The sequence below is a fragment of the Crinia signifera genome, chromosome 1, assembly GCF_055691185.1.
Source record: "Crinia signifera chromosome 1, ASM5569118v1, whole genome shotgun sequence".
Taxonomy (NCBI): Eukaryota; Metazoa; Chordata; class Amphibia; order Anura; family Myobatrachidae; genus Crinia; species Crinia signifera.
Genome location: NC_139217.1, coordinates 224,258,122 through 224,277,729, shown reverse-complemented (window position 1 = coordinate 224,277,729; position 19,608 = coordinate 224,258,122). Strand labels below are relative to the sequence as shown.

The following is a 19,608-nucleotide window of genomic DNA, read 5'->3' as shown; positions in this document are numbered from 1 at the left end:
GATTGCACAAGCTAGCGATCATAATCTAAGCACTTTACAATTAACAAACCATGTTTTAGTGTATATCTTATTATTGTATACTATTGTGTATGAATTTATAGTAACTTGCCTCCTACTTTAGCGCCCTATTTGTTTATAAAATAGATTGGTTGATCTAATCAAGTTGGTCACATGACCCATGTAACAGGAAATAAATAGCCAGCCATGTTTTAAACCTGTTATCCTCTGACAAAGCTGCCTGGAGCAGCGAAACCGGTCAGGACTCAGGTCTCTATCTCCATCCAGAATACCAAACTGGTACCCCTAAAGAACCCGGAAGTGCTTATTTGTGCACACACTTACCACCCTTTGTCCAATTGGACCACCAAGTCCTAGCAGCAAGGTTGAGGTCGAGGACTGTATCCCGCTCTATTCCATCCAGCGGAGGGAGTCGGTTATTTGTGCCATCCTGGGCCGCTCCTTATCAACATCTTCAAGTCCTCCCCACCATCTGCTACATTGGAGACAACCATCACGCCTCACCAGGACCTGGGGGTCCCCTTGGGCCACGCACAGATCCCAGTCCGGTAATACCACCTCCACTGGTTCCATTTGGATTGCAAATTCCTACAGTAAGGTAGAGGTAGAGGACCCATCCCGCTCCAGTCCATCCAGCGGAGGGAGTCGGCAATCCGTGTCAACTTAAGCCGCTCCTTATTCTTACATCTGGTCCTCCCTCCCTACTGCTCCAATTGGGCATTTCATTGCAGCTCCATACAGGACGATTTACAACTCAGCCCTATACAGGACTCTTGGGACTCTCCGGGCCATACATTTTCCCCAGTTTGGTTGGTGAGATATGAATTTTATGTGATTTTAGAGAATTATCAATGTATTCTGGCTATATGTATTTTAGACATTAAATCTTTTTGTACTAGACCAACCAATCCCTCATTTTTTTCACCCAAACTTTACAGGTTTCATTACCTCACTTTTTACAAAGTTATACCAAGCGCAGCTCAACACCCCTTTCTTTTCTTGTTGTTCAATTTATGCATTATTAAGTATTGGTCACAGGTGCTCTTTGTGCCAGATTTGACACTCAGGAGCGACAGCCACATTTTCATTACATATCACTTCCATACATTTAGTGTGCCCGCAATACCTACTATGACCAGCGAATCTACGCCGATTCACCTTCTTCCCCTGCGAGTGCAGGTTTGCTGAACGGTAAGTTGCACCAACGGAGGTGCGGGTATGCACCCCATTATTTATATGTTCCGCCGATGTTGTATTTACACTCCAGCAGTAATAGTTTCGTAACACCGGAAGTGACGTCATGTGCTTGTCAGGGTGACACGCGGAAGTGCTGTTGTGTGGTTTGTTTGGCGCCCTTTTGTGTCCTATGCTGAGTACAAATAGCACCAGACCCACAGTGGTTTCCTTGCTGTAGGAACCTGCTGTGTGGTCTGAGCTGTGCCCCCTGTTGTATTGTTGTGACTGATGCTTACCTCCTGATGAAGGTCCCAAGTGGACGGAAACGTTGAGTACCTGAAATTTTTGAATACACAGCTGATTTTAATTGCATTTAAAATACTGGAGAGTGCGTCCTTTTTTTCTATATATTTGGACTGTGGTTCTGGATGACACCCTAGGAGATGCCCTATGTTGGATGGAGTGCGATCTTATTTCTATACTATATATATATATATATATATATATATATATATATATATATATATGACACGGGGTCGGATCCGTGATCTTCACCTAATCAGTGTCTGTGTGTATTATTTCTTTATCATTGTATCCGCGTATCATACGCAGCATCAGCTTTATCCTTAATAAGTTTGTATATCGATTGATATAATCGGTGCATTAATAGTGATCCAAAGGGTATAAAGATATGTTCGTTGTATAACCTCTCATTGAGAGACTCATACGCTGATGTGTCTGAACAGCAAATTTAAATAGCTGTGCGGCTGCATTGGACATACAGTATAATAAGTGTATAGCTTTATTTCTTATATAGCAGTGACTAGGTTAAAATCTGTAAAGTCACATTACAATAGAGTCAGCAGCTTCTAGTCATATGCTAAGGTATTTACAACCATTCCTATTTTTACCTCAGTGAATGGAGAAGCTCTGCTCTGTATCAGGCTGTAGTTGCCAAGGGTAACCTGTTGCATAGGGCCTTATTCTGGTTAGGTCGGTGAAACATACGTACGGTCCGTCTCACCGTACGCAAGCTGTGAGCAAAAGTCCGCCTACAGAACAGCCGCACACGGACGGTCACAAACACGACAATGGGGAGTGGCGTAGACTTGAGCGTATGCCACCTCGTACGGACGGATCTCCCTCTTAGCCACCGATACCTGGCGTACATCAGAGCGGAAGCCAAAGTGCACGGACGCATCTTGTCCGTTTTCACACCGATACCTTCCGTATATCTGAGCGTACGCCACTGTACACGGACGGGTCTCGCTTTTTTCAATGGAAAACTCAGTGTGTCACCAATCGTGAGAGGAAGCGTACGTCCGTGCACGGTGGCATACCCTTCAACTATATGGGCCTGCAAAGAATCCCTTTCAAGTTTAATTATGTCAATTACTTAATTAGGCTAAGTGTAATTCAATAATTGTTTTCCATTAACTAAATTGTCTACCTTGATGAACACCCTAATAAAACAACAGTTTACCCTCAATACATGTATATTTAATATGTTGTAATGTGTAACTTAAAAAAATATCTGTGTACCCACATTGTTTTCAATTTGCAATAAAATCATGTTTGTGTTTGTGTGTATATACTAAATTATATCCAGAATTACTTTATTGCCTAATGTTTTACATATCTACCTTCCCTCATGTTATGTGTGATGTTTTAATCTAACAACATTAAACATTCATGCATTATCACTATGTGTTATTTAACCCAAAACACACACATTCACACATCAATCGTTACCCCTCACGTAAAATTACAAATATAAGTGACATTACACATCTGTATGTACCTGCCATTACAAACCCTCTAACATATTTCTGATTAAAAACACAGGCAACTTCTAACTTAACAGAAACTTTTATTTTTTAACAAAATAATATTAAAATAAAAAAGCTGTGATGCTTAACAGCAAATACATTTAATTTACCAAAATAAAAACCCATGTTGTATGTGTAATTTCTTGTGTAAACCAAATACTACATTTATGTGTACTTACTCAACTTGGTCTTTAGGTGAATGTAGTGATGTGTTGTTCATGTTTGCCATGCAGAACCCTCTCCATGACCATGCACATGTTCATCTCCACCATTTCCCTGCTAATTTGTTTGTGCCAGCACATGTGCAGAGCAACTTAATAGGTGAGAAAGCAGTTTCTGTGCAGGTGAGGTAACTCCTACATTACAAGTTAAAACCAGGGCCAGAAAAATGAGTTCCTCGTGGAGTGGGTGAGGTAGGCAAACAAGGGGCCAAAGTGACATTTGTGTTGGAATGCATATGTGTCCTCCAAAAACAAACATTGATGAGTCCCCATAGTTCTTGGTACAGGTATGTTAAAGATGTGTAAGTCAACCAAGCATAACAAAATGGTTTGTGTGCAAACATGTTCTAATATTGTTCAAAATATGACTTTAGAGTGTGATAGGCAGATGTTGGGATCCTTTGTTAGATATATGTGATTGCAATAATGTGCTTGGTGGCATCTTAGATACAGAGTGTGCTACACAAAATTCATAGCAAATATGAAAGTGCATAATGTATGTTGTTGGGCAAAAAGACAAAAAATAGTGTGCAAAATAGTGGCCATGGCCTTAGGACATTGCTCCACTATTGCAAGTAGAAATTGAGTCCAAAAACATCCTTGTTGCTCTTAGATGTGGTTTATGTGTATTTTTCCATATAAAAAAACTGGTATGTTTGTGCTTCAGTGAAAAAGTTGACACATGTCGACTTCTGTGAATTGAGTGTCCTGCTTTTTAAAGTATACAAAAACACTTTCTGAATGGGTGTAGATGGTTATAAAATAACTACCTTGACATATATAAGCAGGTCTTAGAATAAATCTTACCTAGAATAAACCAACCTTTACATGTTCAACCTTTACATGTTGAAGTGTAGAAAGATATGCTTCCAATGTGTTTGAGGGCTGTGTGTGGCTTGCAGGTAGTGAAATAATGGTTTTCACTTAATAGCCTGCAGCATTGCTTATTACATTCAGGTGTATGTGTTTGAGTAGTAATCGGCGTTAACTAGCAGACCCAGGCGTCCGCTCTCATGCGGTATCTCTAGGGGTGGTCTGGAGCTATCTTTGGCGTCCACCTGTTTTTGGTCCAAAATGCACGGTGAGTTCGCCGATCGAGGCGGTTGTGGCACCATGCATTTTGTGTGCACATCCCTGTGTACGCCCATGTTTACGCCCAGTTTTCCTCATTATTCCAGCCGCTCCCATAAAAACACCACATGCCGCCCACAATGACCGTGCTCTTGTGGACAGGTTTTTTTCGCACGGAGAGACCCGTCCGTGAGCGGTGTGAGGTCGCCGCACATGCGCATTTCGAAAGCTACGCATGCGCAGATGAAAAAAAAACCCGATCCGCCCGTTTACGGTCCCACCGTACCAAACAGAATCAACCCCATAGTGTAGAAGGTAACGCGTAATAACACAAAAAGGACCCATGTTATTCACAAAATTACCGGGTAGAACTGCTTTACCCTGTAATTTTGTTTTCTATCTGAAAGGGGTATCACTCTCTCCCTTTTTCTCTCTCCCCCTGTCTCTCCCTCTTTCTCTGTCTCACAAACACTCCTCTCTTTCTATCTCACTAGGATAGGACTCTCTACTCCTCTTTTTCCATATCTCCCACTTTCCCTCTCTGTCTCTCAAACTCCCTCCCTCCCACATATATTGCTTCTTTCGCTCCCACCTCTGTGTCTCTCAAACACTTCCCCTCAGTTTCTCACAAATGCACTCTTTTCTTCTCTCTATCGCTCTCGCACTCTCTTCTCTCTATCGCTCTTGCTCTCTCTCTCTCACACACATAAACACACACACGGATAGGTAGCAAGAGAGGCAGAAGTGTTTTCTTTCAATTAGTGCAGGGTTTCAGTCAGCAACATCCACATTTGAATCATGCTCAGAGTTTTCTTCTGCCACTGCAGGACACACCCCTGGCCATAGGTGGAGCTAGATACTCCCTCTGGGCTGAGTATGACATACCCTCAGGTCTGCAGCTCTCATCACTGCTCGCCCGAATGATGCGTCCTCCGATGCGAACTCATGGAACCTATAGAATTTGGCAAAATTGTGAACAGATGACCAAGTGGCGGCCCTGCAAACCTGATCAGCTGTGGCCCCATGTCGAACCGCCCAAGAGGTGGCGACCGACCTGGTGGTATGCGCGTTGATCCTGGCCGGAACAGGCCTACCAACCTTAGTATATGCAAAGGCAATGACAGAACGCAAACCACCTAGCAATGGTCTGCTTAGACGCAGGCCAACCAATCTTGTGCACATCATACAAGACTAACAAAGTATCAGTCTTCCTGACACCTTTCACCCTGTCCACATAAATCCAATGTCAACGTCCAATTTCCTCAATTTGTCCCTTTTCCTGGAACCCTCTGGGGGTTGAAACACAGGCAAAACTATCTCTTGATTCAAATGAAAAGCAGAGACTACTTTTGGAAAAAATTGGGGTACTGTTCAAAGAACAGCCCTGTCATCATGAAAAATAAGAAAAGGAGACTTGCAGGACAATGCTCCCAATTCCGATACTCTCTTTGCAGAGGCAACAGCCAACAGAAAGACAAGTTTCCATGTAAGGAACTTAAGGTCAGCCGACCTTAACGGCTCAAAAGGCGCCCTTTGGAGACATTCCAGTACCAGTGATAAATCCCAAAGAGCCACTGGTTGCTTGTAGGGAGGTTTCAATCTGGAAACCCCTTGCAGGAAAGTCTGCACCTCCGGTAGCAATGCTATCCTCTTCTGAAAATAGATTGACATAGCCGAGATCTGTACCTTGAGAGACCGAAGGCTTAGACCAGACGAGAAACCATCCTGCAAAAACTCAAGTAACTTTGAAAGTCGAAATCGAGTTGTATGTGACTTCTGCCTTTCACACCACCTAATATAGGTCTTCCAGACCCTATAATAGTTAGCCAAAAACACAGACTTCCTAGCCTTTATCATGGTATTTACCACAGCCTCTGAGAAACCCTTGTTCTTCAAGATGGCGGTCTCAATAGCCAAGCCGTCAAATTTAGCCGAGCAAAACCAGGTGGAAGAACGGCTCTTGCCTTAACAGATCTGAACTCAGAGGTAGACGCCACGAGTCCACAGACAATCTCTGAACCCTCGAGTACCAGGACCTCCTTGGCCAATCCGGGGCTATTAGAATCACCGGGATTCCTTGGGATTGGATTCTTTTCAGAACCCTTGCCAGCATTGGGAATAGCGGAAAAACATAAAGCAGATTCCCCTCCCAGGGGATAGTCATTGCATCCACTGTTTCGGCCAATGGATCTCTTGTCCTGGCATAAAACCTGGGTACTTGATGATTGAACCTGGATGCCATAAGGTCCACATCCGGAGTTCCCCACCTCACTGCAATCTGGTGAAACACCTGTGAGTTCAGACTCCATTCCCCTTCGAGCAGCTCCTCCCTGCTCAGGAAATCGGCCTCGACATTCTCCACCCCGGGGATGAATATCGCTGATAATGCTGGAACCTTCTGCTCTGCCCACAAGAAGATCCGGGAAACTTCCCAAATGGCCAGCCTGCTGCGTGTGCCTCCCTGATGATTCAAGTACACCACAGCCGTGGCATTGTCCGTCTGAATCCGCAATGGGAGACCCTGCAATCTTTCTCCTGCCATGGATATCACCTTCCACACAGCCTGCAGTTCCAGGATATTGATCGGCAAGGCTGACTCTTCCGAGGTCCACAAACCCTGAAGCCATAGGTCCAGAGCAACTGCCCCCCAGCCCCTAAGACTGGTGTCGGTAGTGACTACCAGCCAGTCCCAGGACTGCAGAGACCGACCCCACTGAAGGGAATCCACCTCCATCCACCATTCCAGGGAAGACCTGGTTTCTGGAGACAACACTATGTGCTCTGACCTAATGGTCTGAGTATTCCCTGACCAGGATGTCAGAATGTTCCACTGGAATACTCGAGAGTGGAACCTGGCAAACTGTAGCGTCTCGAAAGTCGCCACCATTTTCCCCAGCAGCTTGAGACCCCTCCAAACGGATGGACTCCAAGGCCCCAGAATCTCCCGAACCAAGATGGACATGTCCCTGGCCTTTGTCTCTGGTAGAAATACCCGATGTAGATGGGTATACAGGACAACCCCCAGGAACTGGATTCTCTGAGACGGCATGAGCTGAGACTTTTGTAAATTTAAAAGCCAACCGTGAACGTGCAAAAACCTGATGGCTTCTTCCAAGTGTTTCTGCAAGATCTCCGCCAACTCTGCTTTGAACAGCAGGTAGTCCAGATATGGAATCACAGTGATTCCCCTCAATCGGAGAGCAGCCGCCATCACCGACATAATTTTGGTGAATACCCTTGGAGCTGTGGCCAGACCAAAGGGCAACGCCTGAAATTGCAGATGCAGGTTTCCTATGGCAAACCTCAGGAGAACCTGATGTTCCAGGTGGATAGGAACATGCAGATATGTGTCCTGGACATCCATGGACATCAAAAATTCTCCCTGGTCCAAGATTCCATCTTGAAATGGTCTACCCACAGATGGAGATTCAAAGACTTTAAATTTAAGATCGGTCTGAAAGACCCATCTGGCTTGGGCACCAAAAACAGAGTGGAATAAAAGCCTTTCTTCCGCTCCGCTTGAGGGACCGGGATCACCACTCCTTTTTCTAACAGGGATTGAGCCGCCCCCAAAAGAGCAGAACGGAGCCGTGACTCCTTTGGCATTGGTGTGGGTAGAAATCTTCTCGGAGGAAGACCTTTGAATGGAATCCTGTACCCCTGGGATACAATGTCCAACACCCAAGGATCCCGGTCCAACAATGCCCAAGCATCCCTGAACCATCTCAGATGCCCCCCCCCCACCTTGACCACCGCTGGGGAACTCCCCAGGTAGTCATGCTGAGGGCTTGTCCTCACCTTTGGTGCTCGGTTTCTTGTGGAAACAACCGAATTTTGACTTTGGGGCCTTGCCCCTAGAGGACTGGAACTTTCCCCTGAATGAGTGTCCTCGAAAGGACGCACACCCTCTAGGGGAGGGCCGAAAGGACGGTCTAGAAGCAGAAAATCTTGAGGCCTGTTTTGCTGCAGGAGCCGGCAGGAAAGTACTTTTGCCTCCCGTGGCCTGCTTAATAATCTCCACTAGCTCGGATCCAAACAACAGCTTTCCTTTAAAAGCCAACGCCTCTAAGGCCTTTTTAGATTCGTTATCCGCCTCCCAGGCTTTAAACCAAAGCACTCTCCTGGCATTGACGGACACCGTGGATACTCTGGAAGCCATTTTAAGTGCTTCCTCCTCAGCCTCAAGCACATACTCCGCAGCTGCTTTCAATTTCTCAGCTAGCAGTAACACACCTGGGTCAGTATGTAAAATAGTACATAAGTCACTGGCCCAAACAATCATGGCCTTGGAGACCCATGCTGATGCTATAAGTGGGCATAAAGTGAAACCTACCTCTTCAAAAATTGCCTTGAGGTTACCTTCAAGCTTCTTGTCTACGGGGTCCTTAAAGGCTGCACCCCCCTGGACAGGTAGCACAGTGGCTTTAGAAAGCCGTGCCACGGAAGCATCCACCACCAGAACTTTTTCCCATAGGTCCGCATGAGCCTCAGGCATGGGGTACAGACTTAAATATCTCTTAGGCATCTGAAGCCTTTTATCGGCATTTTCCAAGCCCCGTCCAACAAATCCTTTAAACCTTCATCAGGAGGTAAGGTAACAGTTTCCTTACGCTGCCGTTTAAATACACTTTTTGCAGGAATCTTATTCTCCACAGACAAATTCAAAGCCTTTTTTACAGCAGTAATCAAATCCTCCACCCCTGAGGCCGAGGAATCCTCAGAGTCATCACCCTGATCCCAGGGGATGTCTGTGCACTCTCCCTCCTCTCCAGATTCAACAGCAAGCAAAGGCACTGAATAGGATCTTTTAGGGGTCCCCACAGTATCACTATCAAATCTGTCAAGCAAATCATTAAATCTGCTGATCCCTTTTGCAGTATCCTGCATGACCTGAAAGAGCCCCGGATCTGCTTGGGTCAGAGGCAAGGAGCCAGAGGACTGCTGAGATGATGACATAGGTCTAGGGGAAGATACCAACACATCACTCTGCCTGTCCAGCAATTGCACTAAGGCATTAACCGACCTGCCCAGGGCACTGGCCCACGCAGGTTTCGATTGCTCTACCCTCTGGGGTTCACTCCCCATGGGTCTCACAGCAGCGCAAACAATACACAAGCCCCCCTTGGCCATCTGTTCAGGGGCAAATTTTAGTGTACACACACTACAAGCGCACAATGCATTAAGGGCTCCCTCCCCCAAAGCCGCAGACTGCTGCTCAGACATGATGCAAATGGTAACACAGTCACAGTGCAAGATGTACAGGCGTTAAATACAGAGCCAATGCACAACAGTCACTTATCTGTCTGAAGCTTTCAGAAGTGGGGAAAACGATGCCCAGGAAATCCAATCACACTGCCAGGATCTGTCAGCCAGTTCAGCTCTGCTGCAAGCGTCTTCCGAATGGCGCCAAACAGAGTGAGGGAAGAGATCAAGTCCCTGCTGCTGCAGGGTCCGTGGCTTTTGGCGCCAACCACCCCCAGGCAGCCGCTCCCACTGCAGGATCTCCAAGTTCCAGTGTCTCCCCCTCTGCTGGGGACCACTTGGAACATGCCTGTAACACACTGCTGTCCTCTCACACAGGAGCTCAGTGTGTAAGCTCCGCAGAAAATGGCCGCCGCCATCACGGAGCGCCTGGCCCCCATGACCCCCACCTAGAGTGAAGCCGGTTTCAGAGCGCTCCGGACCCCAGGCAGCTTCTTAAGAGAAGCTGTAAGCGCCGCACAGGGAGACCAGACAGTGTCTCCCCTGTGCACAGTGAGCTGACAGGACACGCTTCTGTCAGCTCCTGCTGCGCTTTTAGTGTGAGGATTCAATGAGAATCCTCACACTGTGCCTACCTAGCTAGTGTAAAAGTTAATAAAATAAAAACTCTAATCCTTCGGCTGCTCCAGCAGCCCTTTAGAATAGCACCCACTCCAGTGGGCACCTAACACGAACTGAAGAGTCTGGGATGCAGAGGGAGGAGCCTACCCTCCAAAAGCTTTAGGATAGGTGCCTGGCTCCTACGGACCCTCCTACATCCCAATGTTGAGTTGTGTCACCAGGACCATTGAAAGAGAAACTAGTTTTCAAAAGTAGGCAAGTATGATTTTAACCCTAGGGACCTGGAGTAAGGTTTCTAATATTCAGGGGCAGTATGCCACACAGTTCAATGGAGTCTGTATCAAAATAATTGTACACTTTCAGCAAATTTCCCAACTGTCCCAGTTTTTGCAGGACAGTCCCATTTTTGGGGGACTGTCCCATATCCTACCTGTGGCCGATAGTATTCCATGGTGGGGGGGACAGTTGAGAGTCCACCCTGCCTGCCGTTGCTGTGCTCAGCAGTGCAGCAGGGAAAAGACTCTATGCGCATGCGTCTTTTCAATTAAGTGTTGACTTGTGGCTGCAGCATCCTTTATGGGTGCTTGTTCAGCTCTGCCGCGCGAATGTCCCGATCACCAACATTCCCAGTTGATCTTAGTTTCCTACTCACAACTGTTTTCTTTAGGGTTTTTTTAATGAAAAATGATGGTTGTCAAATGTTCCTGGTCGGTGTTCATGTCATGAACAGGGGTGGATCTAGGAGAAAATTACAGGGAGGGCACCATGATAGGGGTGGGGTGTGTGTGTGTGTGTGTGTGTGTGGGGGGGGGGGGGGTGTTAGTGATGCCATTGTGCATTCTCAGAGAGTGGAGAGAGAGGGAGGAGGAGAGCAGAGAGAAGGCAGAAATGGGATTACAAATAGTCCCTGACATTTAAAGTACACAGGCCCTCCTTGGCACCACATGGATTAAGCCAAAATTCACATAATGCTACACGGATTGAGCCAAAATTCACATAATGCCACATGGATTGAGCCAAAATTCACATAATGCCACACAGATTGAGCAAAAATTAACACAATGGCACACGAATTAATCCAAAATTGACAATTTGCTCCATAAACAGGGACATTGCGCGCAAAAGGTGCATCAAAAATTTGCACTGTAATGCCCATTACACGTTAAGTCACACACCATAATGTACATTATGTATTTTGCCAAACACCGTAATCCCTTTTACCAATAATGCTACATACTGTAAGTGCTGCTTACCTCCATGCTCATTGTCAGGAGTTCCATGCTCATTGCCAGGGGTTCTATGCTTGTTGCTATGTGGGATTACATGCTCGTTGCCATGTGGGATTACATGCTCACTGCCATGTGGGATTACATGCTCATTGCCATGTGGGGTTCCATGCTCGTCGCCATGTCTGAAAAAATTTTTTGGCCTGCTGGGCCACCCGTTCAGCTGCCACCTGCCGCCGCCGGGAAGAACTGAATACAGGCAGAGAGCTGCCTGGCTGTATTCAGAGTCAGAGAACTGCAGGTGCCTAGGTCCCGGCTATTTTAAATCTCAGGCTGCTGTGGCCACCTGCCAGGTCCGTGAGACAATCGGAGCTTGCTTGCAGTCCGGCAGCTAATCAGTCTGCCAGTATGTAACCCAAAATGCACTGCTAGGCTTACTATGGTGCCTTTTGAGATTCACATTAATCTACTTCTGTGTTGACCACTAGATGGCGAAGGTAACATAAATTAATGTAAATACAGATATAATATGATATAAAAAATATATCCTGAAAGCATGACATGTAAGACATATGCCGAAGGTATTTGAATGAATTAAAAAAAATATATGAATGTTCTTGTTATATAAATACAGTTTTCTAATACATTTATTTTATAATTTGTGTAACCCATATGTGATTTAGCTATCGGGGAACCCTAGAACAGCCTTTACAGATTGAGCTCCAATATGTGATACTAGTCGATCCTTGCCATGTCCAATATAGTTAGCGATATCATCCGCAGGTGGTTGAATTGAGTGTACACACAACGATACTGGTAAAATATATTGTTAAGTGATGTCACTGGAACCCACTGCTATATACAGTAGCTACAATCAACCTACATGTTCAATAGATGGGAGCATATATTAACGATGCGCAGGAGCGCACATTGTTAACAATATTCAGTGAACACACTAGGTAATATTTTAAAAGATATCGCTCAAAAGGCCCTTTTTATAAGTGATCTCGGTACTCTTTACCTAGAAGGGCGCCCATCGTGGCCATCTCGGGCATTGAATGCACAAAAAAATCGGGTGCGATGCGACCGACGCGATGCCCGCGATTTCCCATAGGGAACAATGTTAAATGTCTCAATTGACCCGATTTTCCTGTTCAATGCCTCAATTGACCCGATTTTTCCATAGGAAACAATGTTAAATGGTCCACAGAGGCCAAATAGGCACCCTGAAGTGTGAAATGGCCACCCCAATTGTTAACGCCACCCCACGATCAACGTCAACCCGAAGCGTGGCGAGCGCAGCGAGCCCGCGAGGGGCGGCGGTACGCGTCCTACGACCTTTTCATACCCCCACTATCCACGTCGGCGTGGAGTTGAGAATATAAAGTGTGGCGAGCGCAGCGAGCCACCGAGCCCGAAGCGTGGTGAGCGCACACGGATACCTTCACAGGTATACGCGTCCCCTTGCGGGCTTCACAGCTGTCTGCGTCCCCTCGCGGGGCTCGCTGCGCTTGCCACGCTTCGGGCTCGGTGGCTCGCTGCGCTCGCCACACTTTCTATTCTCAACTCCACGCCAACGTGGATAGTGGGGGTATGAAAAGGTCGTAGGACGCGTACAATTGTGGGGGCCATTTCACACTTCAGGGTGCCTATTTAGCCTCTGTGGGCCATTTAACATTGTTTCCTATGGAAAAATCGGGTCAATTGAGGCATTGAACAGGAAAATCGGGTCAATTGAGACATTTAACATTGTTCCCTATGGGAAATCGCGGGTAATGCGTCGGTCACATCGCACCCGATTTTTTTAGTGCAATCGATGCCCGCGATTTTTTACTAACGATGCCCACGATCAAAATCGCGGGCGCCGTTCTAAGTAAAGAGTACCGTGATCTCTTTTTAGTGTGTATGGGGCTTTAGAGTAAACCTGTAGGTAGTAATTATGACAGACCAATCCCAGTTCTACCCATGTTTGGATGAACAATTTCCTTGTAGGTTTTGTGTTTTTTTTTTGTAAAATAAAGCTTTTATATGCAATGCATTAAGTTTTTGTACAACATATATTACTTAATTTGATGTTTGCCAATGTATTCCTGGATGCTATTTGAATAATACCCTCTTATTGTCCATTAGGATGAGTGCAGAAATTTTGTGAAAGTTCTTCTTTTACATGACCACACTCTATTTGCTTGTGGAACAAATGCTTTCAACCCAGTTTGTGCAGACTACAGTGTACGTAAGAAATCTTTCTTCTATGAATATGTTTTCTACAACTACTAAGTGTTAGCTGCTTCTGTACTGTCTACAGTCTTGAGTGAGTCAAAAACATATATACATTTTTATGCTTATTTCAACTATGAAAGGATTTGGATGATATACTTTATTAAATATAGACAATATATTTGTCTTTAATTTATTTGTCTTGAACTAAAATATATATATACTTTTTTTTTTTACATCAAACTGCTGTCCCACATCCTAGTTGCTGCAAAAAGTGTCATAGCCTGTGGCTGCAAGAACCCCTAAGCACCATCTCTTTCTGTCTTAAAATTACAAATTTGGTACTTAAGTATGAGCCCCTGTGGCTTTCTTATGTACTGTAAGTTCACCTCATTCTTATTTTTTTAGTCTCCCATCCTTTTCTAACTCATGCGCGATGGAATGATATGTTCTTCTTGGCAGAATTTTTGGGGTGCCGGACGGGATCCCGACAGTTGGATCCTGACAGTCATTAACCCGACGTCGGGATCCCGACTGTTAAAAACACAGACGGCCGGGTTCCCGACGGCCGTCGGCTATTTTCCCTCGTGGGGGTCCATGACACCCATAGAGGGAGAATAGAATAGGTGGCTTGCGTAGCGAGCCACCGTGCCAGCAGCGTGGCGAGCGCAGCAAGCCCGCAAGGGGCTTTGTTGCGCTGGCCACGCTCTCTGAGACCAGGCAGTCGGGATCCCGACATCGGGATAGTGACTGTCAGGATCCCGACTGTCGGTGATTCATACCACACACAAATTTTTGGCCTGCTGCTTGTCTTAACCTCTTTTCTTCCCTTCCCTCTACTATAAATGGCATCCACTTTCTCTCTGATGTTTTCTGTCCAACATTTGATTTGATATATGTATAAGTGTTTATTTCTATATTCATTCTACCTATGAAAAATGTCTCACTAGCCGTTGCTTCCTGTACTTGTTTTTTTGTCTATATTTGTGAGCTCACTAAATACTTTTAAAACATTGCACATTTTTAAAAGGTATGATGTACTGAATCAGTATCTAGCATATTTAGCATATTCTGTATCTTTCTTAGATTGATTCATTTGAACAAGTTGGGGAAACCCTTGGTGGGATGGCTCGATGTCCATATGATCCAAAACATGGAAATGTGGCTCTATTTGCAGGTAAAGTAATGATAATATATCCACAGATATTGTCCAAGAAGTTGTGTTTGACAATATGACTCATTTCCCCATAATTATCATAATAAAATGCTTATTTTACAATTGTTCAGATTCAGATTTTTTTCTGTTTACTATTGGCAAGCATCTCAATTTTATTGAAACAAATTTTTACCGTGCATTGGAAAACTGTCTCCAGATGTATTTAATCTCATGCTAATCAATGTGTGCACAGATTTAAAATAAAGGGTGGTCCATAAAAGGAAATGTGTGAGGAAATATTCATCTTGAAATGGGCCATCCATTGGATACAACCCACACATTTTGTTAATTGGAAAGATGATATATTAAACTGATGCCAAATTTCAATACAAAACAATAGTGTTAGTAATTTTAACATGTCTTAATTCATTCTTGAATTTTAACATAAGGTTTAACCCTTTGAGTGCCAAGGGAATTTATCAAAATAGGTGTGAAAATCGCCAAGCAAACATTTTTATTCATCATAATGACGTTTAATGTTTACCTTACAGTATATTGGAAATATAATTTTTTTTACTCAACATTTTTTACTTGAATTTTAAATAACAAATGTGAATGACACTGGCATTTTTAGCCGATATTTTTCGCTTCTCTCAAACATGTTGGCACTCAAAGGGTTAAAAGATATTTATGATGTGTTCTAAGATGTTGCAGTGTTTTCACATTCCTGATGAACCTTGACCAACATGTCTTGCTGAAATGGAGCACAAGCATCAGCATATTGTTGTTGCAGATGATAATTATGCACAGCATAAACACATTTATTCATGTAACCCCACATAAAGAAATCCAATGGCATTAAATATGGGGATCTTTGTGGCCACTGGACTGGTTATCCATGGCCAATAGACCTTTGGGGAAATTGCATATCAAAATGTACTAAAATCCTCAATTACAGCCCATCCCAGGTACAAACAGGTACAAAAGGCACTGCTGTAATCGAGCTGAAATTACAACCAAGAATACAACTAATTTACTCAGGATTCCTATTTACGGATGGTGAAGTGATTCGTATTTGGCTGTCGAGTTTTACTGGCAGCAAAATAAGAATCAAAATAAGGATCAGTCATATCCATGCAGGTTTCTCTGTGTAAATTTATATTTAAAAAAAACTGCATTGGGTCTCCCTCCCATGAGTATAACCAGCCCCGGGCTCCTTGAGCCAGTGCTGGTTTAGAAATACAGAGGAAAAATAGACATGGGGACCCATTGATTTCTATAACCAACAGTGGGCTCTTGGCCCGGTCCTGGTTCCCAAAATATGTGCAACAAAAGGAGTAGTTTTTCAGAAACCTCGTATTTCAGAAACCAGCACTGGGCTCAAACAGCCATCAGGGAAATGCCACAGCCGGGGGACACTTATTATCTAAGTTCCCGCGGCAAAAGCATTACTGGGGGAATGGGGACCACCACAATAATAGCCCCCTCCTCCAGGGCACCCCTGTCCCAGGCTAGTCCAAAGCAGTGTTCCCTCTAAGCTGTGCGCATGTGCGCGCGCACACAACTCGACGAGCGTGCGCACAGACAATACAACTGAGCGCACAAAGTAGCAGTGGTCCCTTTTTGCAATTGTGGACTCAATTAATGTGTGTTTCACCCATTAACTACATTGTGGGCTGTGTTTTGAATGTTTAAATGTTTAATATCATTTTGAAGTAAAGTTAACACAAATGCTGAACGTCATTTTCCATTTATATATAAGTGACGCACAAAAATTAAAATTTCCTTCCAAAGTTGCACAGCCAAAATCTTTTGCCGCACACAGCCTTCGTAAAATTAGAGGGAACATTGGTCCAAAGCTGTCCCCGCCACCCCTGGGCATTGGACGCTGGGCTGATGTTAATTAAACATTTAAATGAAAGTGTTCAAAAAAGGCCTCCCCCACATCAAAGACTTGGCAAACCACAAGTCCCAGCATATGGGGCATTAATGGGCCCGCTACAGAAAACGATACCACACAAAAAACACTGATACCGATTAAAGTAAAATTTTAATATATACACCACAAAAACATACTTATACCTATAGGTAAGTATGTAAGTACCTAGAGGCCTGTCCTCTTCTCCAGTAGAATCCGTAAGGTACCTCTGAAAATAAATTTATACTTACCATCAATCCAGCATAGATTGGTCCCCTTCAGTACAAGTAGACAATCCAGGAGTTAATAAATAACAAAGCACAAAACACAACACCAGGCAGACCTGGGACGCCACAAGTGTGTTGACACTTGCGCCTCCTCCCCGAGAAATGCACACCTTTCATCGATGTTTTTTCAATAATTACCTCTCTGCTCTTGCCAAATCATTTTGTGCAAGCGCAGTAGCAAAATCATCAGGAAAATGGTCATGGTGCCAATTTTCTATAATCCTGTGCGTAATTAGATATTTGTAGGCCCCACAGCAAACGTTTGTAAGGGCCCCTATGTACCAACTATTAGTTGGTACATAGGGGCCCTTACAAACGTTTGCTGTGGGGCCTACAAATATCTAATTACGCACAGGATTATAGAAAATTGGCACCATGACCATTTTCCTGATGATTTTGCTACTGCGCTTGCACAAAATGATTTGGCAAGAGCAGAGAGGTAATTATTGAAAAAACATGGATGAAAGGTGTGCGTTTCTCGGGGAGGAGGTGCAAGTGTCAACACACTTGTGGCGTCCCAGGTCTGCCTGGTGTTGTGTTTTGTGCTTTGTTATTTATTAACTCCTGGATTGTCTACTTGTACTGAAGGGGACCAATCTATGCTGGATTGATGGTAAGTATAAATTTATTTTCAGAGGTACCTTACGGATTCAGTTATAACTTACAAAGTAAAGTTGAGCCCCTTTCAGTTCTGGGCCCCATAGCAGCTGCACCCCTTGCACATATGGTAGTTATGCCCTTGCATTCACACTACACCATGGGACAACACTGGGGTCTACCAGTGACCCTAGTGCACAGAGTCTCTGCTCTTCCAGTTATAGAAGAGAGAGCCAAGATGACACACGGGCTTCCTCCACAGTTTCACAAAATAATTTCATCAGCACAGACCAGTTTACTGAAGTGAATAGTACAGATGTGTGTGTGTGAAGGAAACTATGCCACATCTTGTTTCTCATTGTTGATTATTTTTCTCACTGTATTTGTGTCTATTTTACACTGATGTGATTAAAGAACTGTCTGCATACCCTCTCCAAGACAAGGTGGCTGTCCACTGGTCCCGCCACCTCCCCGCACCCCCCCTTAACCCTGCCCATCTCCCTGAAGTGGAGATGGGTAGGGTTCGCATCCCGCACCACCCAAAAACTGGGGCGCACATACGTGTCAGACGCTCATGCGTCCCAGTCAGATGGAGCATCTCTCCGCCGGCGCTGGCTGATAGGCGCTCCATCTGTACCAGATTATTATGTGAGGTCTACACCAAATGGGGTCAATGTAATGAAATAAGCAGTTTTGTAGAGAGCTCTGCTTGACCTGGGTACTATTTTGGGGCATGACCTAATCACTGGAGGTGTCACCACACCCCCTTTGAATTTTGTTTATAAATATCTGTTGGCCCGTGTTATGAATAAGGGGGCACTCAACTGGGGGCAAATCCAGGGTGGGCATAATCACCGTGATCACTCCCCTTCCAAACTCACACATGCAAAGACAATTGTTGTGGCTCAGGAGTCTTTCTGGATTCACTGCAGCATGAGCTGGGGAGAGAGGCTGCTACAACTGTCAGGTAAGAGTCCCAAAAAAATATATACACAAGGTATATCGGGCGCAGATAAATATAAGAATATATGTATAATTTAAAGTATCAAATAATTAATATACAGTAATTGTGGATTAGCCACAGTTTTAATTTAATGTCGGGCTGCTCCCACAAGAATTATCAAATTCAACAAGGAAAACATAATATTTATAATTTGAGAGCGCACTTAGTTGATTAAATAACTATTTAATGTATATAAGAAAATGTATTAACATTTTACATGCACACATAGATAAGAAATGTATTATATAAAAAAAAATAATAATAGTAAAAATCAATATTCAAGTTAAATATAAAAGCATAACATATGTCCAGCAGCATCCACAGTTAACCTATAAATGTAGGTTGGCTCTTAACCACTATATATAGCGTCACAGTCTCCTTTAGGTGGGGAGCCTCTAGTGTCCTAATCGCCTAAGTTTTTGTACGGAGCCCAAGATAGGCATCGGGGGACAAGCTCCTTAATGTTTGTTATATAGGAGTGTTCCTTTAAATGTTTGGGGATCCCAATTTGGAAAGAAAAAGTCTCCTTCATATATACGGTATACGGTGTCCGCTGTATAATGGATGTAGTGATGTGAGTGAGGTTAGGGCTGTGTAGTGGGGGTGATTTCATGTTGGCGGTCCGCTACAACCCTAGTGGTTCTGTTGGAATATGAGCCTGCACCGGGAGCAGATCCACCCACCACTCGCTTCCTTCTCTGATGGCAAAGAGAGGCATCACACTCACCCGGCCAGGTGTCAGTACCGACGAGATCGCTGCAGGCCACTCCTTGGTGCGGCCGAAGAACAGCGGATATCCGTGGGGAGATAAATGGGTCCGGTTATAAATGAGCAGCTTTGGGTTTAACTGGTGTTGCTGCATAGCAGATTCCACTAGCTTGACATGTTTCTCCGTCCACACTATCTGACGGTTTCCTCAAGCTAATGGAATCTGCTATCCAGCAACACCAGTTAACCCCAAAGCTGCTCGTTTACTACTGGACCCCTTTTATCTCCCCACTGATACCCACTGTTCTTCAGCCGCACCAAGGAGGGACCTGCGGCGATCTCGTCGGTGCTGACACCT

General features: G+C 44.6%; 1 protein-coding gene across 3 annotated transcripts in view; it reads left to right on the top strand.

The window, feature by feature from the left end:
- Positions 1 to 19,608, top strand: part of SEMA6B (semaphorin 6B) — a 237,993-nt gene that overhangs the window by 106,560 nt on the left and 111,825 nt on the right. For 2 of the 3 annotated variants that reach the window (XM_083179335.1, XM_083179334.1), the window contains 2 exons: positions 13,495 to 13,593; positions 14,668 to 14,758. In XM_083179335.1, the coding sequence (XP_083035461.1) occupies positions 13,495 to 13,593; positions 14,668 to 14,758 (190 nt within the window). Of the gene's footprint in view, positions 1 to 13,494; positions 13,598 to 14,667; positions 14,759 to 19,608 lie in introns of all 3 variants that reach the window. The other variant, XM_083179336.1, reaches the window with a different exon arrangement.